This window comes from Meleagris gallopavo, chromosome 4 (genome assembly GCF_000146605.3).
Source record: "Meleagris gallopavo isolate NT-WF06-2002-E0010 breed Aviagen turkey brand Nicholas breeding stock chromosome 4, Turkey_5.1, whole genome shotgun sequence".
NCBI classification, from domain to species: Eukaryota; Metazoa; Chordata; class Aves; order Galliformes; family Phasianidae; genus Meleagris; species Meleagris gallopavo.
In genome coordinates, this window is record NC_015014.2 from 10,204,198 (window position 1) to 10,232,197 (window position 28,000).

General features: G+C 40.8%; 1 protein-coding gene and 1 long non-coding RNA gene across 5 annotated transcripts in view; both read left to right on the plus strand.

The window, feature by feature from the left end:
- Positions 1-390: 390 nt before the first annotated feature.
- Positions 391-21,234, plus strand: SMARCA5 (SWI/SNF related, matrix associated, actin dependent regulator of chromatin, subfamily a, member 5). Its single transcript, XM_010709523.3, has 24 exons — positions 391-408; positions 494-568; positions 3,338-3,504; positions 4,210-4,310; positions 5,459-5,559; positions 7,357-7,536; positions 8,588-8,741; positions 8,841-8,974; positions 9,613-9,681; positions 10,258-10,367; positions 10,642-10,868; positions 11,966-12,087; positions 12,192-12,344; positions 13,241-13,373; positions 14,058-14,206; positions 14,438-14,557; positions 14,801-14,911; positions 15,440-15,553; positions 15,732-15,854; positions 17,225-17,357; positions 18,471-18,589; positions 19,207-19,419; positions 19,881-19,991; positions 20,933-21,234. The coding sequence occupies exons 1-24, from the start codon at positions 406-408 to the stop codon at positions 20,996-20,998; spliced, it is 2,988 nt and encodes a 995-aa protein (XP_010707825.1). The 5' UTR covers positions 391-405; the 3' UTR covers positions 20,999-21,234.
- Positions 21,235-27,472: 6,238 nt separating this feature from the next.
- The window catches only part of LOC104910535, a 5,580-nt gene continuing 5,052 nt past the window's right edge, over positions 27,473-28,000 (plus strand). The window contains exon 1 of one of the 4 annotated variants that reach the window (XR_002113970.2): positions 27,473-27,825. This is a non-coding gene — a long non-coding RNA (uncharacterized LOC104910535). The remainder of the gene's footprint in view (positions 27,826-28,000) is intronic. The other 3 variants (XR_002113969.2, XR_002113966.2, XR_002113964.2) reach the window with 3 other exon arrangements.

The window sequence follows — 28,000 nt, forward strand, 5'->3', positions numbered from 1 at the left end:
TCCTGTGCTGCTTTCAGGACAGAGCTGCAGCCCAGGTTCTTATTTAGATTTGTTCCTTTGATACAGTATGATGAGAAATTGGGATATGCTGGAAAAAAGAAAAACTGGGAAGCGCTCTTTCTTCAGGACCAGAGCTAGTTCTTTCCCCAGCACTCCCAGGAGCCGGCCGTAGGAGGCGTTGGCTCAGCACTCTGAGGTGGCCTGCTGAGCTGCTGCACCACAGCTGGGCCCTCATCCACCCGAGTGGGATGCGGTTACCATAGAGCTGAAGTGGGTCAGGGAGAGCTAGCTCTGTCCCACACCCTGTGGCAGGGATCTCTGATCCAGCTCCAGATCACTTTACAGTAACAGGAAGCTAGCTGTATCAGAACAGCGAAAGGTGGATGCGCCATCTGATGTGGATAGATGGTAATTTGCAGCGAGCTTATTCTCTTCGACATCGGTACGTTCTCTTATTCAGAAAATAAGTTTTTTTAATTCTTTTTCATCTTAGGAATCTTTCAATGATGCATCACCAGGAAAACCAAAAGAAATCCAGGAAGCAGATCCTACATACGAAGAGAAAATGGTACGTATCGCTGGGAAATGCATACAGCTGTCCTGTACTTAGGCACTTGTTAGAACAGACTTAGTGTTCTGCTCTTTTGAAATCTCATAACTGGCTTTGTTAGACTTTGTTGGGTCATTCAGAAATATCTGAGTAATTTAAAACAAACAAGCCCTTCCCCTCCTCTCCACCCTCCCCGGACCCCCCAAGAAAACCAACAAAAAAACCCACAACCCATTTTTATTTTTATTCTCAGCATTCTGTTCTGTGTTTTCCTGTGGCGGTCTGTGGGAAAAACTGTGAACGCGTTCTGCTTTCTTAGAAACATTGTCTGAGCAGCTTTGAAGTGCCCTAGGCTCATCAGAATCACGTAATGAGAAGAATTCCAGTGTCTTAAATTTAAAAAGTAAAAGGAATTGGTTACGTTGCTTTTGATGTTGGGTATACAGTTGTAGACAAGGAGGATAACAAAGAATTGATCATTCACTTTCTCAGTCAGAAGGATTCTCTGTTGGTTCTTAAATGGCTGCTACTTCAGTTTCTACAGTATATGGCATCAGTTCAAGGCTAGGATCTTTTACGTATTACTGTTCAGCACAGGAAAATAATCAAATTTGTTTTTGAACTGCAGGAGTAGGAGTCTTTTGTAGGAAAAGTACATTAATTTTAATGTGAGGAATGGAAAATCAGTATAAAAAAAAAGGGGGGGGGGAGAGCATAAGGCTTTGAGTAGTCACTGTGTTCATTCTCAGTTGAAATGTGCTCTGGCAGGGCACTTCAGAATAGGGAGTTTCAAACAGTACAGTATATGAGTAAAGTAAATAGAAGTTAGCTTTGAAAATTTGCAGGAGGCTGAGAAGAGGTTTGCTGTTTAGTGTGAGCGCTGACTGTAAGCCTTCTCCAGCTCTTCAGCCCTTTCACGTTGTTTAGACTGAAAGGGATTTTATTAGCTTTTCAGAAATCCAATTTCTTCTTTATGAAGCTCCGGTTTAGATTCCTCAAACTTGAAAATGGGTAATTCCATGTCTTGGATTAGGTAGGAGAAAACGTCCTATATTTCCTTTCATGATATCCCAAATGTAGGAGATACAGCCTTCCACTTCTTAACGTTGTCTCACGTTTTCTTTCTCTGTTCCTTCCTGTTTTGCTGCTCCTAATCCCAGTGCCTGTGACTACGTGTGGAATTTCTTCATAGCAAAGCGAAACTGATTCTTGTAATCTGCTACTTCCTGTGTTTCTTCTTAGTACTGAAAATAACCCAGTCTTCTGCTAATTTCTTTGTGCTACTTCCTAGAAAAAGGCAAACTTGGAGTTGTCTCCTGTAGGCTGTAAATAGACACAACGACAAGGAAGATCGTATTTTACTGTCAAAACAGTCAGAAGATGCACTGCAAAAGAAAACAGGAAAAGTTTCTCTGTCTCTTTGGTAGAAGAATAGCTCAAGATTGTGTAGTGCAGCCTATTTTTGTCTGTGTCCCACCTTAAAGATACAGACAACATTTGTCACCTTTTAAGGGAACACCCTGAAGCACCTTGAAAATGGTTGTGGCCGCCAAAAAATTATGGCCATTTCCTTACTAATATGTTAAAAAGAGGAAGCGTCTAGAATGCAGTTTGTATTTATCTTTTGTGCACCCAGTGGAACAAACAAGGGTTGGCAATTTGGATAGCAGTAAGATCTCAGCTAGTTTAGACTTCAGAAACAGTTACAGAGTGAACAAAAACAACCTATGAGGAACAAAAAGAAACTGTTTATTGGCTGTGATTTCAGCTGTGTCAGTCAAACTGTAACTGTGGCTAGAGTGTTTCTGACTCCTCTACTACGTAGAGGATATTCTTGTCTCTTCTCATCCCATCTTTCTGTCTTTCATGTAGCACAGGATCTGCTTCAAGAGGCAAGTACTCAGAGGGCAGGCATTGCTCTTGCTTAAGTCTGGAACACGTTCCTTTTTACCAAGAAATGTGGCTTCCTGTAGCTGTGCATGTTACTGAATACCAGGTTATGTTGTGGCAGCTGGCAGAAGGTCTGAGTGGTTGCTTTTAAAATTGGAGCTGTCTTCTGTTCTGATTGCGTATTCTCAAGATCCTGTAACCTCAGGATGCTTGGAAGATGTGTTGATTCCAAACAGAACCTGTCTCAGAGGCCCTAAACCTTCTAGGTATTGTCTCCTAAAAAAAAAAAAATCTTTTATTGTGCAGCAAAAATGGTGACTCGTATCAAGGGATGCACTCCGTCATCTTAGGCTGAGCATATGTAATGGCTCTTTACTGCTGAAATTGGTTTACTGGCTTCAGCGATGGGCTGTTCTGCTGCCCCAGCCCCTTTTCGTGCCAACTCTCATATTTAGCTGACACCACGCTAAGCAGTCAGGGTGCTATTGTGATAGCAGAGGGAATGGTTGCTGCCAGGGTAGCGAGGTGAACGAGTTCGGTGAAGAATCCCGTGCGTGTTGGGTGGGAGTACAGCTCTGGGAATAGGACAGTAATTTTTAACGGAAGGAGATTGTTAAAGGGGCTCTGCTGCCTTGTTTAGTGACACTCGCACGCTCTTAGTCAGATTTCAGTCTTAGTGCAGGTTTGACAGCTTTGATCCTGACACTTGACTTAGTGAAAGAATCTGTCAGCAACAGTTACGTTGCTGATGGTAATCATCCCTTTTTTGTTATTATAGGTATGTATTTTAAGATATGGGAATCGTTATTGTTCAAAAAGCATTTGTTGTCTTATCTTTTAAATGAATGCATATTGTAACGTCTTACACTTCTTCTGCTTAATTTCCCTTGTCAACAGCAAACAGACAGAGCAAACAGATTTGAGTATCTGTTGAAGCAGACTGAGCTGTTTGCTCACTTCATTCAGCCTGCTGCTCAGAAAACTCCAACTTCACCTTTGAAAATGAAACCAGGACGTCCACGAATAAAGAAGGATGAGAAGCAAAACTTGCTGTCAGTTGGCGAGTGAGTGATGACGTGTAGACCAGCTTGTTCTGTATTTAAGGATTTTATTGAGCTTTAGAAGCATAAGTTAACCCTGTCACCTTTTGTCTCATTTGGGTATGTTTTGCACTATACAACTGTGGTTATTTTTCCCGATTATCTGCTTGTAAATTGTCTAAGAATTCTAGGATTTACAAGACATCGGTGGAGGTGGCAAAGTACTATCACAGTTGAAAATATTCCAGTACCTAGAAAAAAAAAACTGGGACAGAAGAATAAAGCAGTTACGTCTGTAACTTGTAGGAGTTCATGGGTAACACAGTGTGTCTTAGAGGCACCTTCGAAATCGCATCTACAAAAGTGGATTGCCTTCATTGCAGCTTGAATGTCTGCACTGCTTCTGGCAGATGTTGCAGAACCTTGAAGCACAGGTGTCATTTCCTAGCTTGTAGTTCAAGACCAGTACTGGTGCACAGTGACTTGGTATTTTAGCCCTTTCTAGTCACTTAGCCTTAACACTTGACCTTGCTCACAACGTGAGTCACAATCTAGCAGGCATCCTATCATGAAGAAGCTCCTGTTCTGAAGAGTTACAAGTATTTCAATTCATTAGCTTAGCTTTAGAGTTCTCCTGCAAGAAGCTTCTTCAGGTGTTCACGTGCACTGCAACCCCATTAAATTTTGAAATAGTTCAGTAGAAAACTTACTTCTTTCTCGCACTTTCAGCTATCGCCATCGTAGAACAGAACAGGAAGAAGATGAGGAGCTGTTAACAGAAAGCTCCAAGACAACCAATGTCTGCACTCGGTTTGAAGAATCTCCATCATGTGCGTTTCCTCTTCTATTTCCCCCCCCCCACAAAGTGTTTTCCCTTTCAGAAGTCAAACCTGAAAGTCAGGTTTAAACAGGAATTGATTTTCATACTAGTCAGTGAGAGAAAGAGTCAACTGGGTATGAGGAAAATGCAGGGAAAAAAAAAAAACAGCACCACTCTGATGGAACAAAATAGGCCGGCAGGGGAGCTTTTGTATTCAGGCTAGAAAGATGCTCCAGTCAGTCTTGTCCTTTAGAAAGACATTTGCTAGACGTAGTTACTAGGAAAGAGCTAGCTTTCAGTATTTTCACAGTTCTAACTCTCATGTGATTCAGCTTGAAGTACAAAATAGCATCCATCTATTTGACAGAGAAATTAATTTTCTGCTATTTTAACGTAATATTATTGTAATGCGATGGAAAGCACAGCAATGACAGGACGGCAAGTTCCCAGGCTGCAGCAAACGAGGATTTACTCTAACACAACAGCTATGGACATAGAAATAAAGGAAAAAAACTGCTTACCTTCAGAAGGCCTTAAGCACATGGGGATCTTCAGAGAGATTTCCTCACCTCCACTGCCAGCCCTTAAATGAGGTTTGGGAAGGGATGGATCCTGACTCCACCCCTTCCAGACACTCGGGTACATTGCATGCAGCTGAGCACCCTTGGGTTGGCCCTCCCTTCCCACCAGGTGCTCCATCACCGCTTCTAGCCATGACAGCATTTCCACTACAACAGTGTTCTGATTTTGGGGGGAATTATAAAATTAGAATATTTATATAATTTGTGTCGTTTCAGAAATCAGAAACAAAATTAACCTTTCACTGTCTCCAGTCTGCTTTGTCCTTGGAATCTACTGCATATTTACTACTTGATTTAGTTCTGTAGCTTAGATGAATGTCAGTTGGCATGCAAGGAAAGGTGAAATTCTTGAACAAGTCTTCCCAAATCATAGAATGGCCTGGGTTGAGAATGGCCTTTAAGATCATCTAGTTTCAACCTCCTTGCTGTGGGCAGGGTTGCCCACCACTAGATCAGGCTGCCCAGAGCCACATCTAGTCGTGCCTTGAATACCTCCGGGAACGGGGCATTCACAGCCTCTCTGGGCATCCTCTTCATCACCACCCTCAGTCTTTGTCTATTCTTTCACGTCTTTTAGATGTTAAATGGGGAAAGCTGCGTGATTATCAGGTCCGAGGGTTGAACTGGCTCATTTCTTTATATGAAAATGGCATCAATGGTATCCTCGCAGATGAAATGGTATGTATGGAACCTGTATTTCTACCGGGGGGGTTGTTAACACCTGTAATACAATGGAATTTTAGTACAGCCATGGACGTTTTTTTAATTCTACTTTTAAAATAGAATCTATTTTTCCCAATTTTGTTTTTCTGTTTTAGATTGCTAATCTTAAAACAATTTCACAGGTATGGTAATTCAGATAAATGCGGACACTTTTAGAAACAGACATACAAAGAAGGAATCTGTTAAACTTCAGAAGAGTGAAATTAGGGTGAGGCATTCCATGGAGTGATACGTTCTTTTTATTTTCTCTACATCACAACAATTTTGTTGTGGTATTATGAGGCTGCCCTTGTAAAGAGAGCATCATGTATGAGAAGAGCAAGAAATGCGGGCACGCTTTTTGTTCCTAGGATACAAAGCAGGGACAGCACGATACGCATGGCCTCTGTGGATTGATGTGCCCAGTGGGAAACTTTCCAGGAGAGATGTAATCACGGAATAAAATGGTATTTTACACCATAGCCGTGGACAACTCAGTCGGTGCTGGCCATAGGATCCGTGCTCACTTTTGTTCTTTTTTTCTCTGAAGGATGAGAGAGAAAGGGAAAATAAATTCTAGTGGTTTGAGAGGCAGACAAACTTTTGTCCTTGAAGTGATTTTAATTGTATCTGATTTTCATGAGGAGCTGATAATGGAGAAAACAGCAACAAAAACAAGCCAGAATTATATTTTGGTATAATGCATTCCTCATTACTTACTGATAGCTGCTCTTCTGTGTAATAAAATTTCTTCAAGGTAAATTAGAGGCAAATAACTTCGAGTTACTATTTCGTGACATTTAATTTTGAAATAGAGCAAGCGTTTTGTTCAGCATACCTGCTTTTGAACAGAGGATTTTCTTTGCGTAGTTCTGAGTGGACTGAGTTTGCATTAAGAAAGGAGAGCGGAGAACTTTGTAAGTCCTTGCATTTGTGCTATTCCAAAATCCGTTTTGGATTGAGGAGTTCAAATGTTTGTTATTAGATATTTTTAATTTATTCGTAATAAGTTATTTTGAATTTATTAATACCTTTCACGTTGCCCGTAAACACTTCTGCATATCTCACAGCAGGGGGAATGTGGTCATTTTGAAGGCAAAGACTTGAATTTTGGAAGCAAAATAACTTGCGTTAACGTTTGGTTTTGTTTTGTTGTTTCTTAAATTCCGTGTATCTGTCTTGCCATCTTTTGAATTACTCAGATAACGTGGACGATCTGGGTTTTGAGCATTTTCAGTTTTGTTTTAATTAAAGCGACGTGGTGAAGATGCAAGGTAGTTCTGTTGAGTAGTCAGCGGTGCTTAAGAAAATAATTCTGAAGCAGCTCAGTGTCTGTTTTCTTTTTTGATATGTTTGGCTCACCAGGGTCTTAGCTTATGTACTTAATTTCAAGTTTAAGAGAATACTTAGGTCAGTTTGTAACACTGACCTCTAAATAAATAAACTGAGTACACCTGATCTACAAAAATAAAGTGCTCCAAATATTGCTTTCTTAACTATTAAGACTGTTACGTGGAGAAAAAGACAAACTTCTAACTTCAAAATTCCACATTTGAAAATGCTGCTCTAGTACTTTTTCTGTTGTAAAGTTGTGGGAAGATATATAAGCTTCCACTAACTGAAATGTTGATGCCTTTTGATGTCTTTTAGTGTATCTTACTCACTTGCTGAGGCTGCTGCGTTCTGTGTGGTGTACTCCGAGCACCCTGCTGAGCTTTTTAAAGGTGTTTGCAAAGAGATTTTGTATTCCTGACATGTTAATATCTTTTAAAGGGTCTTGGGAAGACACTGCAGACAATCTCTCTCCTTGGATATATGAAACACTACAGAAATATTCCTGGTCCTCACATGGTGTTAGTTCCCAAGTCCACCCTACATAACTGGATGAATGAATTCAAGAGATGGGTACCTACGCTTCGAGCAGTGTGTTTGATAGGTGACAAAGACCAGCGAGTAAGTTTGGATGCTGTTACTGTTCCTGTATTCGTACACAGTAAATCCAGCGCGTGGTCCTGCTGCTCTTACCTTTCCTTCACAGGGGAGGAAATTGGATTTCTAGGTGTTGAGTAGTTTAAGACTCACAAGTGCTTCCTACTTAAAATATGACTGGCTCAGAATTCACACGTGTGTTTCGCAGCTGCGGCTTTGTCACCTTACACTTCTTTCCATGTAGAACAACAGAAACAATTGTAAAATAAGAAAGTGAAACGATTCGTGTAAAACGCTTTCATTTGTGTGGTTTCACATGCATCTGGATAGAAGTCATTTGTTTTTTTCTCCATACAGTTTATCATATTGAGTGTAACAGTGGTTTTTAGGAGGATTGTGGGTTCTCATCAAGGAATGGTTCCTGAAAACGTTAGTCAGTTTAATGCTGGAAAAAAACTGCTAACAAACCCTATTTGGCTTGAATTTTGTCAGGAGAAGATACTGTCCAGCTACTTATGGCCTCAGTGTTTCAATCATTTGGTTTTTATTACTTCAATATCATCAGTTCTTCGCTAGTTTTTCAGCAAAGTAAATTTGTGTTTTGAAAAGCATGGGCTGTGATGGCACGTCATAGATTTGTCAGCTGGAGTTATTTATGGAGGGAGTAATTGCTGGTGGCATTAAACTCAAACTTTTGGCAGCAGAATTTTTAAATTATTATTCTAAGAGCACTTAGGTCTACTTTTGTTGTTTGTTGGGTTGGAAATTACAAAAATACTGAAACTTTGAAATAGCTTTGGAAGTCACCGATCCAGATCTGGTACTCTGATTTTTGCAGCGTGTCTTTTTAGAATCTCAAAGTTTGATTTTCGCTGCATTTCTCCCTTGCGTGACTTAACCTCTTAACAACTGTGTATCCTTACAGTGGTTGTGTGTTAAATTGATTCTGTAATGTTCCCAAATTTAGCAGCAATGGTTTTGTCTGTTTGTTCTGTTTTTAATTTTAGCAGCGTTACTGTTCTTTTTGTTTTAGTTTTGACAAAGCTCACTAAAGAACTGTCACCTTGCTGTCTAGGCTGCCTTTGTCAGGGATGTGTTGTTGCCAGGAGAATGGGATGTCTGTGTAACGTCGTATGAAATGCTTATCAAAGAAAAATCAGTATTCAAGAAGTTTAACTGGAGATACTTAGTCATAGATGAAGCCCACAGGATTAAAAACGAAAATCGAAGGTAATTTATCCTTTTACTGATAGAGGCTTTTTTCTGTGTCGCTAAGTGACAGCAGTATTAGTAATCTACTTATAATCACTGATGTCCCAATCTCCTTCAGTTATCAGAAATAGTGAGAGAATTCAAGACCACAAATCGGCTGCTGCTAACTGGAACTCCACTTCAGAACAACTTACATGAACTCTGGGCACTTCTTAACTTCCTTTTGCCAGATGTCTTTAATTCGTCCGAAGTAAGTCTTAATTGCCATTAGTGAAATTAGTTTGAAAATTAACCTCAACGTATGCGTGTGTGTAGTTTGGATTATCAGTTATTTATAGTGACAGATCGACAGTCAGTAAGCGCTTCCATTATTCTATCTTGGAAAAATTAGTTTATCTACTATTCTTACAGCTTTGCTGTTCCTAAGGGCTACTGTGAGCTCTGCAGATATGAGGTGTTTCAAATTACACTGTGAAGATGATCTCTACTGCATATCACAGTAGGCTTAAATACTGGTAAAGCAACTTATTTCTTACGTTTAACTGGAAGTTGCCGTATTGTTTGTTTCCCGTGAACTGGGAGATATTATGTCGTCCACGGTGGGCTTCGCTAAGTAGTACCTACGGCGAGCAAGAGAACTGCATCACAATACTGCTTCATTACATTTTTGTGACAGCTGTAGAAGTGGAAGCTTCGTGACTTGTTACACTAGAATTTTACTTCAATTCTACTTTTTTTTTTTTCTATCTTTTTTTTAAACACCAAAAGGGGCTTTGTGGTTATTTATCTGCAGCTTAACAGAATCGCTTGAATTGTATTTATTTCCCATTATAACGATACTCACCTTGGAAGAACAGCTCTTACATGTCAGTTATTTTGTTGATGCAGGACTTTGATTCGTGGTTTGATACGAACAACTGTCTAGGGGATCAAAAGTTGGTGGAACGTCTCCATATGGTAAGTCTCCGTGCTTTTTGTGTGTTACATTTACCTAAGTTAGGTTATAATTTTTCTAATACTTCTTGTGATGAAATACTCGGCTTAAGAGCTTATTCCAGAAACTGTGTCAGGTTTTCAGAAAAACTCAAAGGATGTCAGTTTATTGAAAAGAAAGTTGTTTTTCTGGAGGAGAGAGAAGAGTATATTCTTCTGGCTCTCAAGTTTCTGAAGATACTTGCATTTAAAATGTTAGCTTTCAGGGCACTGCTAAGATTTCAGTTAAGCAAGCTTTAAAAAAAAATCACCTAAATGGTCAGGAGTCTTCTACTAAAAGGTAGGAAATTTTTTAGAAGTCTTGTCCCGAAAGTCACGATCTAGAAGACTTAGTCTTCCAAAGGAGACTGATGTATGTTCCCATATATAATAGCCTGCCTGTTGAACAGGCTATTATTCAACAGTATTGATTGTTTTTTCAGATGATCAGGTTGAAGCTCTGGCATTGGAGTACATGGAGGAGAGAATATCTGCGGTGCTGTTACTGATCGGTTCAACGTTTAGTTTCCAAACTACAGTTAATGATGCGTTCTCTTTCAGGTTTTACGACCGTTCCTTTTACGTCGCATTAAGGCTGATGTGGAGAAGAGTTTACCTCCAAAGAAGGAAGTTAAAATTTACGTGGGTCTCAGCAAAATGCAACGAGAATGGTAATTCAGACACTTGAGCGTGCTGTGGTTAAGGCTTATAAGGAACGTGCTGTTTGTGACTCGGTTATTGCGTGGAACTCGATTTAATTCCTTCCGCTATACTAGATTCCTGTTTTTTTCCTTATGACACTTTTATGAAGACAAAAATGTGCAGATAAGAGTGAGTTAGCCAATGAAGTTAGAGGGGATGAGCTTTCGACTATTCCATGTTATTTAAATGCAGGACAACTTTGTTGTATAGTTACAAAAGGGTTTTTTTCTTTCTTTCGTGTAGGTATACGAGAATCTTAATGAAGGATATAGATATTTTGAATTCTGCTGGAAAGTTGGACAAAATGAGACTGTTGAATATCCTAATGCAACTGCGAAAATGTTGCAATCATCCCTATCTCTTCGATGGAGCAGAACCTGGTCCACCTTACACAACAGATATGCATTTGGTCACCAACAGTGGCAAGATGGTAGTACTGGACAAACTACTACCGAAGCTGAAAGAGCAAGGTACGCATCTCTGTTGTTGTTTAGGTGTTGTTTAGTTCAGGGATAAAAATGAAAATCAGTACTTCTTAGAGTCTTCATTCAAAAAGCAGCACGCGTTATAAAGGATCATGGTTGATTTCTAAGCATTATCCCAGCTTCTTGAGCACTGTATTTTAAGTAGTTGATGGTGCCTTCATAAAGAACTGAGTCAGTAGTCCATTAACTGCTTTTTGTGACTTTGAAGGGGTTTTTGGTGTGCGAAAGTTTGTTTTCCAGCTAAGGTGAGGCTGCAGAAGCATCAGTCGGTCTGGGTTTTAGGTTTGGTTTCTCAGCAACGTTGGCTGTGTGTAACTTAAAGACGTGGTATCTTGGCCAACGCTTTGGTTCGTCATCACGTACCATTTCAGATTCCAGATCTTCACAGTGGGTGAGTCGTATCCCGTGTGAAATGTTCTTTCAGGATCTGACTGAACAGCATGTGAGTTTTTTCAGTGGATTCCTCAAGACAAACGTGGGGAAACACGTCAGTTATTTTATTTTATTTTATTGTTTTAATTTTATCGTTTCGATACTATGGACAAAGCTATGGAGCGTATTACTCTTAAGTCACCAAAGAAGTGCAGGAAAGCTTGCGACTGGGTGGCACTGCAGAAAAACAGAAAATTCAGACCTCAGTTACTTGCACTTGGTATCCAACGAATATTCAGATACCTGTGGTGATCTGCGTCTTCTGTATCACTCTCGTCCCAGTTAGCTATCATTTGAACGGTAAATGCACACTGTATTTAAAGAATACAGAATTGCGTTTAAAGCTTTGGGAATTCTTTGCAGTACTTGATAGCAACTTCTGCAGCTTTGCCCTCAGAAGGGTTTGAAGTCACATCGGATTGCTAATTCTTTCACATTCTAGTAGTTGCTCAATAAAAGTAGCATACTTTCAATATATACTATTTTATGTATAGGTAGTACTGAAAACTTTTTAAATCAGTCTTTTATCGATAACTTCGGTTGTTCGTAATACACGCAACTGCCCTCCTTCCCTTTCTGATTTGGCCACTTGGGGTGTTCGATGAAGCTTAAGTTTCGGAGAAAACATAAAGGCTTTTTACCCCAACCAGGTTCACGAGTCTTAATCTTCAGCCAGATGACCAGAGTCCTGGATATCTTGGAAGATTATTGTATGTGGCGAAATTATGAGTACTGTAGACTGGACGGGCAAACACCTCACGACGAAAGACAGGTATAGAAGTATTTAACTTACGTAAAAGTGTAAATATTTCACTTACGTAAAAATAGTGTTTAAAAAAAATCTGGTCAACTGATGATAATGTTCTCTTTATTTAGGCTTCTATTAATGCATATAATGAACCTGGTAGCTCAAAATTTGTCTTCATGTTGAGTACACGGGCAGGAGGTCTCGGAATCAATTTGGCTACTGCTGATGTTGTAATTCTGTATGATTCAGACTGGAATCCACAAGTAGATCTTCAGGCTATGGTAAGACCCCAGACGGAAAAGGGCACGGTGCTCTTAGTAGTGTTTAAAGTAAAGTAAAAGGAACTGCTTTCATTAAAAACTAAACTAACGGCATGTCTTAATTCCACGACTATAAATCTTCCTTCTCTGGGGAGTCAAACTCAATGTATTTTCACTGTCTCCACTGAAACCTTGGAAAAAGAGGCGAATAAAAAATTGCTAACGATTACATAAGAAAGTAAAGATGGTATTTAAAATCTACTACTGTTAACTGGCAAACGAGGTCTTTCAGTGACAAAGTTTGCACTTTTCTTAATTATTTCAGTTAAGTTGTACGTTCTCGAGCGTTCTAGCAAAAATAGCTTAAAAGAATGATGAAAACAGTGCCTGGAGGCCAAAGTGATGTAGTTCAAACTTCCACTAAAGGTATGTGTTCGGAATACTAATTCTTGTAGCGGTTAATGATTTGCCAGTCAGGTGAGGTTGCATTGTATTTTTGTAATTGAAATATTCATAGCATGATCTAATGATTTTCAGAAAGGCAGCTCTTGGTCAGTACAGAGACAATTGCCAAAGTACTTTGGTTTTACAGAAGGTTATGTACTATCGGAAACATCCAGTCTGCCCCTTTGTTATTTAACCAAAAGAACCCCGGGCTATTTTGAGGAATTGTATTTACAGACATACTTATTGTTGATATTACTTTAAAAAAGAAACAAAAAAACCCAGCACCAACTTGAAATGCAAAGAACGTGCTATCTTGGGTTCTCACGCTCCTGGGTTTTCTGTAAAGATGCAGCTCACCTTCACTATTCTGTGTTACCAATTAGTATATTTGTAACTAATGAAAGTGGATGACGATTGTATATTTGAGTTAAGAAGCAAGCATCGTATTTTTGTGATGTCGTTTTGCCTAGGATCGAGCTCACAGAATTGGTCAAACAAAGACTGTAAGAGTGTTCAGATTTATCACGGACAATACAGTGGAAGAAAGGATAGTGGAGCGTGCAGAAATGAAACTCCGCCTTGATTCCATAGTCATTCAGCAAGGCAAGTATATGGAGGCAATTAATTAAGTTTGTACACAGGATGAGTTATTTTACTTTATTTTGTTTTCAACGTTTAAAATAGTGAGATCAAGTGAATGTTAATGGGAATGTTGCTTTTGCCTCAGCTGTACTCTGAAGATGGAGTGCAAAGACCTGATCCATTTGAAAACTTACAACAGGGGTAGGCTTCTCCTCATTAACTTTTTGATTACTTGCCCAGAAATAAAGTGGTTATAAACTAATGTCATTTTTTTAATTATTCGGTTTTTAAAAATTAGTCTTGAAATGGAAAAAGCACTGCCTTGGTTTTATTTAATATGCAGGGAGAAGTGATGAGGATGTTTAGCCTTCTTGATTCGTTTGTTTGGAATCAGTAACTTTACTGTGGAAAGATTATTCAACAAGGTTTTGTCTTGAAATTGTTAAAACAAACAAACAAACAAACAAACCATGCACGATAACATAAAGCTTATATAGAAGGTCTCACAGCCAAAACTGTTCGGTGTACTGTAAAACAAAATGTATGTCATTCCTGGCTAGATTTTGCTGGCTTTTTATTTATTTATTCATTTTTCCCGCGTGGAATTTCCCTGCATGAGGTGCATTTTCAAGTTAAGGCTAAGAGGAAGGGGAAGTCTTCCACTGTTCGTCCTTATGTTGTTACCTTCCAATGCTTTTCTCTTAGGAAGACTGGTGGATCAAAATTTGAATAAACTTGGGAAGGATGAAATGCTGCAAATGATTCGACATGGAGCGACGCATGTGTTTGCCTCCAAGGAGAGTGAGATTACAGATGAAGATATAGATCACATTTTGGAAAGAGGTGCAAAAAAGGTGAGATAAACGAAGTATGAAAAGGAAAGAAAGACACTTCCCTGTAGACTTAAGTGAAATGTTAGGGGTATATTGCTGGATGACGGTTTTGTTATAAGCTGGAGAAAATGCGGTTGTTCTTAGTGAGAAGTTTTGTGCTGGTCATTTCTTTTTCCTGCTGTTGCAATTGAGCTTTGTAGTGAGGTACCTTTCAAAGTTACTAACGTTCTTTTCTCTCTCCCCCACCCCCAGACTGCAGAAATGAATGAAAAACTTTCCAAGATGGGTGAAAGCTCACTCAGAAATTTCACGATGGATACAGAATCCAGCGTATATAATTTTGAAGGGGAGGACTACAGAGAAAAACAGAAGGTAACCTTTATGTTTCTTTAGGAGGAAAGTAGCGATCGGTAAGATTGTACCATACCTTAAAACGTGTTGGTTAAAATACAATAGAATTACAAAAACAATTTAGCATGTAAGTTATTTAATGAAATAGATCTACGCTTCATTTTGTATAAAATTAATAGCTGGTCTGAATATTATGCAGGACTTAGCCTTAATAATTCTTGGAGGTGGTAGGATTCTATTACTGTTTTTATTATTATTTTACAGATGGCATTTACGGAGTGGATTGAACCACCTAAACGAGAAAGAAAAGCCAATTATGCTGTGGACGCTTACTTTAGAGAGGCTCTTCGTGTCAGTGAGCCAAAAGCACCCAAGGTGAGTTGACTTATATCAAAAACAAATTGTTCAGATAGACGTGAGAAGTTAAAGCCGAAAGCAAGAAATTGGCCTTAATTTATTAATATCACTCTGTTTGCTTTCAAAAACTGGGGAGGCACTTGGAGGGTTTGATTTTAGAAAAATCCGAAGGTTTCGAGACAAGCTTACATAAGGAAAGAGTAAGAGAGGGATGAAACCTGTAATGTAAGAGTTCGGGAGGGTAAAGACTTGACTTTGCTTCGTAAGCAGCGGTCGTTTTTCTTTACCTGTGCACTGTATGCTTACTTGGCGCGCGTCTGAGTCTTTTTCCACCAGTCTCTTCCCCAAAGACCCCGCCTGCTCTTGCTCACCTTTTTACTTGTAGATGTCCTCATGTTGCAGCGGACACTTGCATGGTGTTTTAACGTGACCTTCCTTTAAGTAAAGACAGTATGTTTTGGTAGAAATAAAGGGTGTTTTTTTTTTTGCTAAGCTCATGTTCTGGCTGTGAACAGGAGACAAATAGAATCACGTTATATATTTCAGGCACCACGGCCTCCAAAACAGCCAAATGTACAGGACTTTCAGTTCTTTCCTCCACGACTCTTTGAACTACTGGAAAAAGAGATTCTCTACTACAGGAAAACGATCGGGTACAAGGTAATAACGTTCACTCCTTGCATCAGTACACTAGTAGGAATATACGTCCTTGTCCTGCCTTTCACATTAACTCAAAGAAAATCACGTTGAGCTGAACAAACGATCAGGTTCTATTAACGGAGAAGCTAGTTACGTCTGTGAAAAGTCACCAGATTTTACTAAATGTAAAACCTTTCAGGTACCTCGTAATCCTGATCTTCCAAATGCAGCCCAAGCGCAAAAGGAAGAGCAGCTTAAGATTGATGAGGCCGAACCTCTTAATGACGAAGAACTGGAAGAAAAAGAGAAGCTTCTAACCCAGGTACGGTTGGTTCTTTAATGATACCGACGTCATCTGAAGATTGATTTGTGTTTTACCGCTTTATATCAACGTGTCTTTGTCGTTGATTTACAAATGCCGCATTTAAAGTAATAGAAGTGGCTGCACATTTTGGTTTGTACTACCGAAAAAAAAGCTTAACGTGAAGTTTGTGGTGATGTGCCAAGATAGCTTTTTGAAGGATGCTTACCTACCGAGTCAGCGCGTTCAGAGTATCAGACACGATCAAGCTTCTGTGTACTTCTAAGCCTAATGATGAAGACCCGTCCGGTGTGCGAGTCTGGCTTCGCAGGTTTGCACAGACTGCAGCCTGTGACGTCTTTTCTCAATTGTGGAACCATGCAAACTAGCTGCAAAGCTGCACGTACTCCTTTCCACATAATGTGAAGCATGTTCTTTACTCGCCACTCTCGCATGTAACTATGTGCTGTGGGTTAAAGGGTCACGTTTCTTAAACTATGTCTAGAAGTAAATGTTTTGTTCTTTAAGAAGATATAAGCTGGGCAGCTACGTGATTATTAGCTTGTGCATTTAAGTCATTCAAAGTAGATTAATGCCTATTTGTCTGCGTATTACATTTTCACGTTGTATTTTCTGTGGGTAAGACAAACTGTTGTTTGAGTAGTAGTGCAGTGAAAGAGTTGCTATTAAAAATCGTCGCAATCAAACAAGCTGTGGGTAAATCATCGTGCGGCTGACTTTGTACCAATTTTTAAGGTTAATACCATGTGCAATTAGCCCATTTTGGCAGTCGATAACTTCAGCACTGCTGTTTCTGTCCCTACCGAGTAGCGTCACACAACAGGCGTCCTGAGGGCAAGGGACCAGGGGTGACGGAGGAGGCTGCTGACATTTGAGTGGTCTTTGGATTGAACAGTGCCATTATAGAGACTACTCGCTTCTCTCGAGGGATTTTCAGTCTTAAAGGGGTTAACTTAGGACCTGAATGATTTTTTTCTGAAAGTAGTAATAGGAGAACCAGTGCTAATCATTTGGCAGTTTCTACAATGTCGTTCTTCTGCTAACGTCAAACAGCAGGAAAAGCACAGGTTTACATTGTTGCTATGATGCAAGTGTTAGTCTCAGGCATTTTAAAAAATTCTGTTAAAACAAACATGGAGATTTGTTTTAAGAGCCAACGTCGGCGTTCAAACCCATTCCCGTGAAGCCAGATAATGGCTATCATAAAGCGTTCAATTCCTTTTTCTACTTCCAAGGATTTGCATGAAATACAAAAACATACAACTTACAGGTATTTCTAGTATTCTGACACGATGCTATTTACGCTGAGTGGCTGTCTAAGAGATGGACAAATCCTGAACTTGCAATGTTTGCTTTTAATTTCTGCAAAGGGATTTACTAACTGGAACAAGAGAGATTTTAACCAGTTCATCAAAGCTAATGAGAAGTGGGGCCGTGACGATATTGAAAATATAGCAAGAGAAGTAGAAGGAAAAACCCCGGAGGAAGTCATTGAGTATTCAGGTAACTTATTTTTCAAGTCAACTGTATCTAATGCTGCTCTCCTAGTTTGAAATGCCTGCGAAAGTGCTGACCGACTTACTTCTTTGTGTTTCCTGTGTGGCTCTTTTAAGTCTCTCATTGGATTGTACTGATGGAGTTGGGCTCCACTGAGAAAAATTGTGGAGCACGGCTGCAGTGTTGTCAACGGTTTACGGGCTGGTTCGGCCCGGTTCCGTGACTAGAAGGGCGGAGGGATCTGCGGATCCGCGCCCCTGGAAAAAGAAAATAGGGGACCCCGAAATAATTGAAAACAGTGGCAACAATCTGAGGTAAAACAGAGTAATTTACTAAATATGGTATCAGCAGAATTTTATAAGGAGAGAGAGTGTGAAATTGATGGTGGATCGGCCTTACCACAACACTGAGATGAGAAGTGCAGGCAGAGAAGCGCAGGCAGAGAAGCGCAGGCAGAGAAGCGCAGGCAAAGAAGAGAGCATCAGGTGACCTTGCCGGGAGTTATATCTCCTCGCTGACCGCAAAGCCCCTTGGGGAAATGTAGCTCTTCTTCTCTTCTGGACAGGCACCCGGAACTTGAGCAGTCAAACCCCCAGTGCATTACATGATGTTATGATGTGGAATACTGATAATGAAAAATCATGAAACCATGACAAGTGTTCAGCAACTACGTTTATAGTGGTGCACAGCTGCTGATTTATGGATGTGACATTGTTTTTTTTAAACAGTTACTTGTCTTTTAGACACTCGTTCCCGCCTTTGGCTACTTAATTACGCTGTCTCACCCCCTTCCTTCTGTAAAGCCGTATTGCTGTTTTGTCACTTTCAATTTTAAGACTCTTAAGACTTTTTTTTTTGCTTTGAGAAGAGTAGCTAACAAGATTAGATTTCTGGCCTGTGTCACGCCTCTTTTAAAATGAAGACTCCGATATCTACCATCTTCAAAATAGTATTTGCAATACTGCAACGCAATTTCAGGCATTGAAATTAGCTTATCAGGTAAAGGCGCACCCTTTTTTATACAGCAGTAAGCTCTGGTAAAAGGAAATGACATCTACTGCCTGGTAAGGCTAACACCTAATTCCAAGAAAAGGATCTGACCAGTTTTTCTTCTCGCAGCTGTGTTCTGGGAAAGGTGCAACGAACTCCAAGACATAGAGAAGATCATGGCTCAGATAGAAAGAGGAGAAGCCAGAATTCAGAGACGCATCAGCATAAAAAAAGCACTTGATACGAAGGTAACTTTGCTGTGTTTCTCGCTGCCCTTACTTCCCCATGCCAAGGAGGCGAGATGCTGTGCTGTATACCTGCCCAGCCTATGTTACTAGTACGATAAGACGACACTGTTGGGCACGATATTGCTGTCTTTTGTCTGTTCCTCAGCGGTTGCTACCTTTTCCTTTTCTGTAGAAGCGCTATTCCTTTGCAGGTTCTACTTTTGAATTTAGACGCTTTAGGTAGGTTAAAAATTCCTATTTTGGCTGATAGCTGTGATGATCATTTTAGGTTTAGCTGCACACACTTTACTTTTCCTGTGATTTTGACCGTTCCCGATCAAAAAGAATCACAGCCAGACTGGCAGATTTCAACAATTTTCACACGTAGTGTCTGGTCTGCAGTGTGCAGATGATCAAGATGGCCGACAAACTTTTCTAAACCTGCTTATTTAGATGATATTAATAAAGTCAACGTCTAGAAAACCTACAGTTCCTACAGCGTGGTGATGTGAGAAATCTAGTTTTCTGACTTGGTATTGTTCATCTGCCTGTCACGATTATTTTGCATTTATAGAAAACAATTCCTTGCTTATTCTACGCGGTTTTGTAGTTTGTATAATCTTATTTGTTTCGTTTAGATTGGCAGATACAAAGCCCCTTTCCACCAGCTGAGAATATCATATGGTACTAACAAAGGGAAGAATTACACTGAAGAGGAGGATCGCTTTTTAATCTGCATGCTTCACAAGCTAGGATTTGATAAAGAAAATGTCTACGATGAATTAAGACAGTGTATCCGAAACTCCCCCCAGTTCAGATTTGACTGGTTTCTCAAGTCTAGAACTGCAATGGTACGTATTAATCTCACGTGCTCCTTCCCTGCGAACACCCGCACCGACACTGCAGTTACACAGCAGACTTACTAAATGGCTTCTGCAAGAGTAAGGTGTGTGCCTATGCACAATATATTAAATTTTGATAGACTTTCCAACAATTTTAAGATGGTAAAGGCAGTAATCTAAAATTGTCGTGGGAAATGAAATTTAAATTTCAAGTTTCTACCGTGTTTCACAATAAACGTGAATTGGAATGAAATGCAGATTTGTTTTAAGAGCCAACATCGGCGTTCAGACCCATTCCCGTGAAGGCAGATAATGGCTATCATAAAGCGTTTATTTCCTTTTTCTACTTCCAAGGTTTTGCATGAAATAGAAAAAACATACAACTTACAGGTATTTCTAGTATTCTGACACGATGCTATTTACGCTGAGTGGCTGTCTAAAGTAGTGAGTGACTGTGTTGCGTGATTTAGGAGCTGCAGAGGAGATGCAATACTTTAATCACCCTGATTGAAAGAGAGAACATGGAACTGGAAGAAAAGGAAAAGGCAGAAAAGAAGAAACGCGGACCAAAACCATCTTCGGTAAGATTTAAAAAGGCGCTGGTTTGGTTTTGGTTGTGCTTTTTTTTCCGCTGTTTTTATCCAAAAAAAAGCACTTGAAGACATCGAGCTTTTCTAATTGTATGTGATATCTAAAATTATTTTAAAATAGCATCCAACAGAAAGCCTTATAGGACGGTGCTCAGAGCTGCTTAAAGTTTATACAGTTACTCAGCTATTACCCTTGTGGATGGCAAATAAAGTTCAGGTTCTAAACTGTACCTGGAACAGATACGCTTGCCTTGTTTTTTGATCACTGAGTTGGTAGGCTGCGAGTTTACCTTTATAAAATACACTTGAGGTGGATTTAGCCTTTTCATTCATTTTTATCCGTAAAGAAATGGATGTTTACCACAGCAGGATATGTAGGCAGGCAGTGCAAACCGTTCAGTTCGCTTTGAGAATGCTACAGATGTGTTTACAAGTTAGACATGGGAGCCTGCCTTCACGCTCCTTGCGTAGAGGGTTTGTTGTGAAATGGGCTCCAAGAGCTAGATTTGGGAAAACGAGCGCATATGCTTGATAGTAAGCGCTCTGAAGTACAGCTAAACACACGGGCTTTTTTTTTGTAAAGGAAATAATCACCTGTTTTCTTGCTAGATTTTGTTGTTAAAACTGTCGCTTCAAATGGTTCACAGAAGTGGTGCCTAGAAGTATTATTCTATAAGAAAGGAAGCTTTATGGCATCCTTGCTTGTTCGTAAACATTTTTTTCTCCTGTGGAATTACGCCCGTCCAGAGTTGTAAGAATGTAAGTCGGCCGCTATCCTGAGCGGGATGTGTATATCTGCCACGTTACATTTGTGATTTATCACATTTTTAAAGCTGCCCGGGTTAAACCGTCTCCATCTGTTTGGGCTCAAAATGCAGTGCTTATGGATCTTTTTCTGTCACGTTAACTTACTCGAAAAACTTACCTTCCAGGCACAGAAGCGCAAAATGGATGGTACTCCTGATGGTCGTGGAAGAAAAAAGAAGCTAAAGCTGTGAATGCAGAAGTTTTGTAATCACTAAATTTAAAAAAGTAGTTCTTTAATTTACGGGTCTTCATAAGATGTACTGTATAATGCTCAACTATTATGTCATTAAAGGACATCGGGTTCATCTGTTTACTGAACTAGAAACATAGTACTTAATGTAGTTTCACTTTTTTAAATGCAACAGCTGTGCTGACTTTTTTTTACCATTAACACTTGAAATAATAAATAGGCTTCATTTATTAATAATGCTTTACTTAGTTTTTATTTTATTCATCTTCCTACCGCGGTACCTATTATTTATTCGATCACCTCAGAGTTGCAGGATTTGTGATCTGTTTTTAACAAATCAAGCGGCGCTACGAACCCTGAACAGGTAAGGTGGGTTTTTTGGTTCGGTTTGGTTTTTGCTGCAAGCCGTCACCAACCGACCCCCCTTTTTGGAAATTCTGTGGCTTTGACTTTAACATTACTGAACGTAATTTTCATGTACAATTATACTTTGAACTTTGACATTAAAGCTAATGCCAGGTGTTTCGCTTGAGAATGAATGAATAGTGAGACAGGAACAAAATCGCATCGACTCTCTGCTTACCACCGATAACGGCGTAAAGGTGAGTGACACTGAAGCTCGTTCTTCCTTAGAATGGTCAAGCATGGTTGCATTATTTTAATGGCAAACAGCATAACAACTGGGGTCTCTAAAACAGCTGTGGTAGATGGAGAGGTGGTCTGGATTTCTGTGAAAAGAACTGACGTGACTCGAGGCGTGGCAGGTTCTGTGGTGTTATCACACCGCCACGTGCACTGTTCAGCTGAGCCAGCAGAACAAAAGAGCTCCATTTGGGAGCGGTTCCTACGCTACCTTGCCGTCTCGGACACGTTACGGCTGAGTTTAAATTTTTCGATTCCTGGTGCCGTCATCTAATTTAGCATAATTTTGGAATTCATTAGAGGGGGAAAAAAAGATAACAGTCAGTTTCTACTAAGTAACCTTTTCTCAGTTTCAGCTCTTTCAAGAGGTTATCAAAAGGCATCATCACTGTAAGAAGAGGGGGAACTCGAATTCAGCAGCAGAGAGCAGGCCGAATTACCATTTTCTGCTTTTCAAAACGTCACCAGCAGAGTTAAGCAGACCCGCCGGAAAAAAAATGTAAAAGCCACAATGTTACGACAGCCCTAGAAAATATTCTTCTAGCTACCAATTACTTACACTTAAAATAACCTTAAGCAAAAAGCTTTATTGCTCTAGGCTTCCTTTAAAATCATTACTTTGCAAAAAAAGAAAAAAAAAAGCTTACAAGCCAGCCCAGCACCAAAAGCTACAACTCCAAACCAAGTAACCGTAATTGTTTACAAGTAGCCAAAATAAAAAACTTTCAGTGGAAGTGGGGAGAAAAGATGTATCAAATAGCCTCAGCAGCAATTGCTTTGTGCCAGCACATCCCGAGTGCTGCTGCAGCAAAGGAAACAAACCAAACCTTATTTTCCCAAACTGGAGCTCCGTAGCATCAGCTTTCTTTCAGGTAGAAGTTAAACAAAGCAAAATATTTGCTGTCGATGTGTGTTCCCCAAGCGCTGGGTAGCTGGCCAAACACGAGGATTCCTGCAAAGGGAGGCAAGCAATTACTGTACAATACAGGGAAGCGGTAATACTGTTCTAAAACAAGAAAATCTGTTTAAACGTGTTTGGAAACTCTTACTGCCAGTAAATCTGAAAGCTAATACATTATTTTTCTCGTGCGGCATTAACAAGACAGTTCTAATTCTTGTTTAACATTCTCCTTCCAACAAGTGCAATTGTACAGCCTTTTCCTGTACGAGTCTCCCACTGCTGTCCGTAGGCCCAAAGCTCTTGATGAAATGAGACAAACCCATTGCTATCATTCATTGAAAAGAAAACTTACCCCTCGGCTTCCATGCTAACACTTGTATGACCTTCCTCACTAGAATTATTATTTTTTTTTAAAGCACAATAGGTATATGAAACCTAAATATTCTATATGTAAGTAAAAGAAGTATCTCTCCAAGCACCAAGCTTCCGCGACAGATACAAGACACATTTACAGCAGCATATTCAAAGCATTAAAAAAGCAACAATGTCGTAGGGTGTGATTTTTTTTTTTTTAAAGAAAAAACAGCTTCTTCTGTTCAAAACATTGTAATTTGAATTCTGTAAGTAAGTCACTCACCAATAAATGAACCCAATATACCAATCTTACCAGAAATAGCTGCTGATTTGAAGCAGTACGTGAACCAACACCTGAACCGGAGCACAGCCAATTATCTGTATAACAAAGTGAGCCAAGAGCCAGATTTCAGAGCCCGCTTCCGGATGAAATCACATCCTATAAGACAAGCAGCCTAGAAACTGGCTGGAATTCTGTATTGTCAGTGCTGCTGTATCGTGCAGTCACAGTTCCAGTGCTGCAGCAGTAGCTGACGGGTGCCTTGCAATCTGAAGCAGTGGGAGGTTTCCTGTGTTTCAGCAAAAGAAACGTTTTGACTACAGCGCACAGGAGAAACAGCAGTCCTGTCAAGCCCCCAATAGTAAATAAAAAACTGTGTACAGAGTTCCTCTTCGTGCTTTCCTGAACTGGCTTGTTAGTGTGCCAGTTAGGAGAGCTTGTCTTTCCGAGTGTTGACAGCTTTGTCGGAACGGTCCAGTGCAACACGTTGAATGTTTGCGCCCCTCTTTTGTCCACTCCGTTGTCCTGCGTCAGGACCGGGGTGGCTGGGTTGGCTCTGCTGCTGCGTTTAAAGTCTAAAGGTGCTAATTCTAACGTTAGTAGAGGACAACGCGTGGTGATAATTGAGACTTCTTTTGCCATTGTACGTGTGTGTGTTCTCCTTTGCTCAAACGGTGCAGATAGTGTGAATGTACCATTCTAGGGCTGCTATCGCTTTCAGGAAAACAAAGCCCAGATACCTGTAATGCATACTTACTGTAAACTGGAAGATGCTGTGTTGCCAAATATGTGTACTAAAACTGATGGCAGAAATACATCCTTGGTGATAAGATTAATTTTTAACGCAGCTTTCTGAAGTAGGTCAGGTAAACTGTGTTCTAAAAGAGCTTGTTTCTTTCTAGCGGTAATGTAGAAAGGTTACTGCAGCTACCGAACGCTCTGGTCTTAATATGTGTCCGTACGTACCGGGACCTTGAATCTGTACAAAAAGGGGGAGTCAGCCAGACAACCACTCCCCCACTCTCTGGTCTGTACTCGGGCACATACCTACCACTTTCTGCGTGTTGCAGCTGAAGAAGTCATAGAGGTTCTGAACTGGATCCACCATCGCTCAGCCGTAGAATTCAGATTCTAGCAAACCACGTTGATACAATTTACATATTTTCAGTCAATCTGAAATTAGTAAAGCAAGTCATTACCTAAGTTGAAGTGTGTTCGTTTTGTTTGCACTTGAAGACGGCCATGCTTCAGGACCGTTACAACTAATTTGTAACGTGGCAACCCACAGAATGACAGAAGCACAGAATCACAGAACGGCCAGAGTTGGAAGGGATCTCAAGGATCATGAATCTCCAACCCTTCCTGCCACACGCAGGGCCACCGACCTCCCCATTTAGTACCAGACCAGGCTGCCCAGGGCCCCATCCAACCTGGCCTCGAACACCTCGAGGGACGGGGCATCCACAGCCTCTCTGGGCAGCTGTTCCAGCACCTCACCGCTCTCATAACAAAGAGCTTCCCCCTGACATCCGACCTGAATCTTCCCTCTCTCAACTTGTAACCATTTCCCCTTGTCCTGCAGTTTTCTACCCTTTCGAAGAGTTGACTCCCCTCCTGTTCGTAGGCTCCCTTTAGGTACTGAAAGGCTGCAACGAGGTCACCCCGCAGCCTTCTTTTCTCCAGGTCGAAAAAGCCCAGCTCCCTCAGCCTGTATTCGTAGGCGAGGTGCTCCAGCCTCCTGATCGTCTTCGTGGCTCTCCTCAGGACAACGTTCACGTATTCCCTCCAAACCGGCCAGAATTTCACGTACTGAAGTCCTGTGCTTCGGTATTTTTTATCAGTTACGATTCGTACCGATGCAGTTCTTACAGCGCAGCGCTAAGTAAGCTTTTTCGGTCACTAGAGGGCAACCCACATTCGCGTATAAGGAGCCGCCCGCTCCGATAGCCTTCTAGCAAGCAAAGCGAAGCTCGTAGCAGAACAAACGGGTTTCAGACAAACGGCTCAAATAAAGGACCAAATGAAAACAAAATCACGTCTGATCTAAGACTACTTTTACCAGGAGTTTCCCCAGAACCTGCTAACAGCTCTGGGCAGCGAGTGAGAACACCTACCCTAGGTCCGAACTCAATAAAAACATTCCAGAGTGAGCAGCTCGGCCGAAGCCAGATGCAGCCATTGTGCGTTCCAGGCTGCATTGGAAACAGCTGTAGAATCAAGTCCCGAGGGGTCTCAGGCGTACAAGGATTCAATTGCTCCCCTTCTGACTGAAACACGAACAGTGCTCAGCCCTCTCAAAACCGGGCAACTGGTTCTAGAGTGGGCAGCTTTGAAGCAAAACAACCGTAGTGAAGGCAATGTGTGATTACACAGTAGCTGAGCGAGTTTTCAGTGCTGCAGTTTCAGATACACGCACCTGAAGTCTGCACTTACGCTTTGGAACACTTTTCCTCTCAGAGCCCATAACCAGAACCCAAATGTGTCATCATTTGTCACGGTTTTATGATTTTTGGTTATGGGTACCCCACATCATAACATCACGTAGTGCACCAGGAGTGAAGAAGGTAATGCTGCAGTTCCATGGATTGTCAGTGTTCCGCCAAATTGTGTCTTGTATTGAACTGCTCTTGAAGTGAGAAATCTCAAATGCACGACTCGTTCCATTGCAGAACTCTGGATGATTTGTAATTTGTTTTAAGTTAAAATTGCTAGATCAGTGTAAACTTAATAAATTGTCATATGCGCATAAAAAGGATCTATTGGGTCTAAATTATGACAGTTAGGACGTCTAAAGTTTCTTTTGGTCTTTTATAGAAATTAAAACCAAGACTGGGTTGATACACCGCAATTCATTTTTCCATCAGTTTCTTCGTGAGAAAACACTTGCAATTTATTTTTTTTAGAAAGACAGAGGTGTAAGCAAACAAAGCTTACAAGCACACACACAACCCTGTGAAGGAATTCCCACTTGCTTATAAACTGCCTTTGTCTTTCTGAACTATAAAAATTTATCATTAACTGGCTATAGGACGACACGGCCGATTCAGAGGAATCGTGCTCGGTGATGCTGTAGCTAGTCTAACTTTAACAAAGAATTTCTGCAATGATTAGAAACAGCGGGGGGAAAAAAAAGTTGCTTACAAGTTTGCTCGGGCATTCGAGACTCACGAGAATTCTACAGGCGACGGAAGCCTTTCAAACAGCCAAAATCAGAGCTGGCAGCTCTAATTTTCCAGCCAAAACCACGCTAAGGAGGCGGCGATGTCGTTTCTCCGCACACTATCACGCCCTTAGGCTACTTGAAATTACTTCACCGAACCTCCTGTATTGTTTTCCCTCACAGCAGAGCATAAATTACTGAGCGCAGGTCTTTGCCAGACGTATTTCATCACTCCAAGCTGAAATTTTAAAAATACATTTCTTTATTTGTTTCACTCAGGAGCCGCTTAGCGTGAGATTATTAATTGCTCTCCTTCGTGCTGAACTCTAAGAAAAATATCCCGTTGACCTCAAAGAGCAAGGAATCGGGCTCAAAGGGCTCACACGGGATTTATTCCTGGACTTTTAGGGAACCTCTACGCATTGCCGATGTTAACCTACCTTGAAGTTATGAATGAACTAGGCCAGGGATCTGTTGTTAATGTCTATCTGAATTGCAGAACGTGATGAAAAATGGCATCTGTATTTAGATCGCTCACTCGGACATTTCTCTGAAATAGTTTATCGCTCCGTATTATCCCCTCCGTGGTCCATTTATATTTTGCACATCTGAAACATCTATAGACAATAGAGGACGTTACATGCTGAGTAACGAATACACACTCGCCGTCACGCAAATGACAATGGCTTCAAGTGTTAAGATGAGGAAAACAGACAAAAATAGAAGGGTGTAATTCGAAAAACCGTTATGCACCCCAGACGAGGGAGTTCTATGGATTTAATGAAAAACCATACAGAACACGCGACTGTCAAGTAAAGCACACCTCGTACAATTCAATAAAACCTTGTCCCTCGTGCGGGTGACATTCCGTTATGCACTGGAGAAAGGAAGCAGAACACAAAGGGACGACGGCAAAGTAACACAGCACAAAATTCTATTATTCGACAATCAAGGAATTTGGACAGAAAGGATGAAACGAGAAGAGGAAAAAAAAGCCCAAGAAGAGGCCTCATTTGTTTCCAGAGCAGTCAGGACAGAGAATATACGATGGTAATAAAGCTATTATTTAATGACAAGAGTTAAAATGAAGCGATCGCTAAAGAAACCTCACCGACACCCGCCTAAGAAGGCACGCATCTTGATTAGAAAGCACTCGAACTAACGTCAAGAGAACTTTTCTTTACGCTGTTATTCAAAATCAAATGATCCAAATGATCTCTGTCAACACTTCATTTGCCTCTTCTCTGATCTCTCTATTCTTTTCTCACTGGACTAAAGTACCCTTCACGGCTTTGACGAGGGGTGAAGGAAAGCACCTTTCACGTTTGAGGGGCGAGGGAAAGCGGAGCGCAGCGGGGGCCTCTGGAAACCGTTAAGGCCGGGGCCGTTTTCGCAGGGGTGATTCTCTATCGCTCCATTTGTGTCAGACGCGAAACGACCCCTTTGAATTAGGCACAATTGCTTAACTTAACTAACGAATCCCACAGTGAGGTGAGAAGGAGAAGCACGTTACAAACTTCAGTTTAAAGTGTAATTTAAGCCCTTAATTCAGATCTGGAGTCCACGTGTCTAACTGTCAGGGCCCTAACGAGGCCCGGCTGCGCCAACGGGGCAACGACTCCCAGGTGCCGCGGGGCCGCGGCCGCCCGGGCACAGCTGCGCCTCG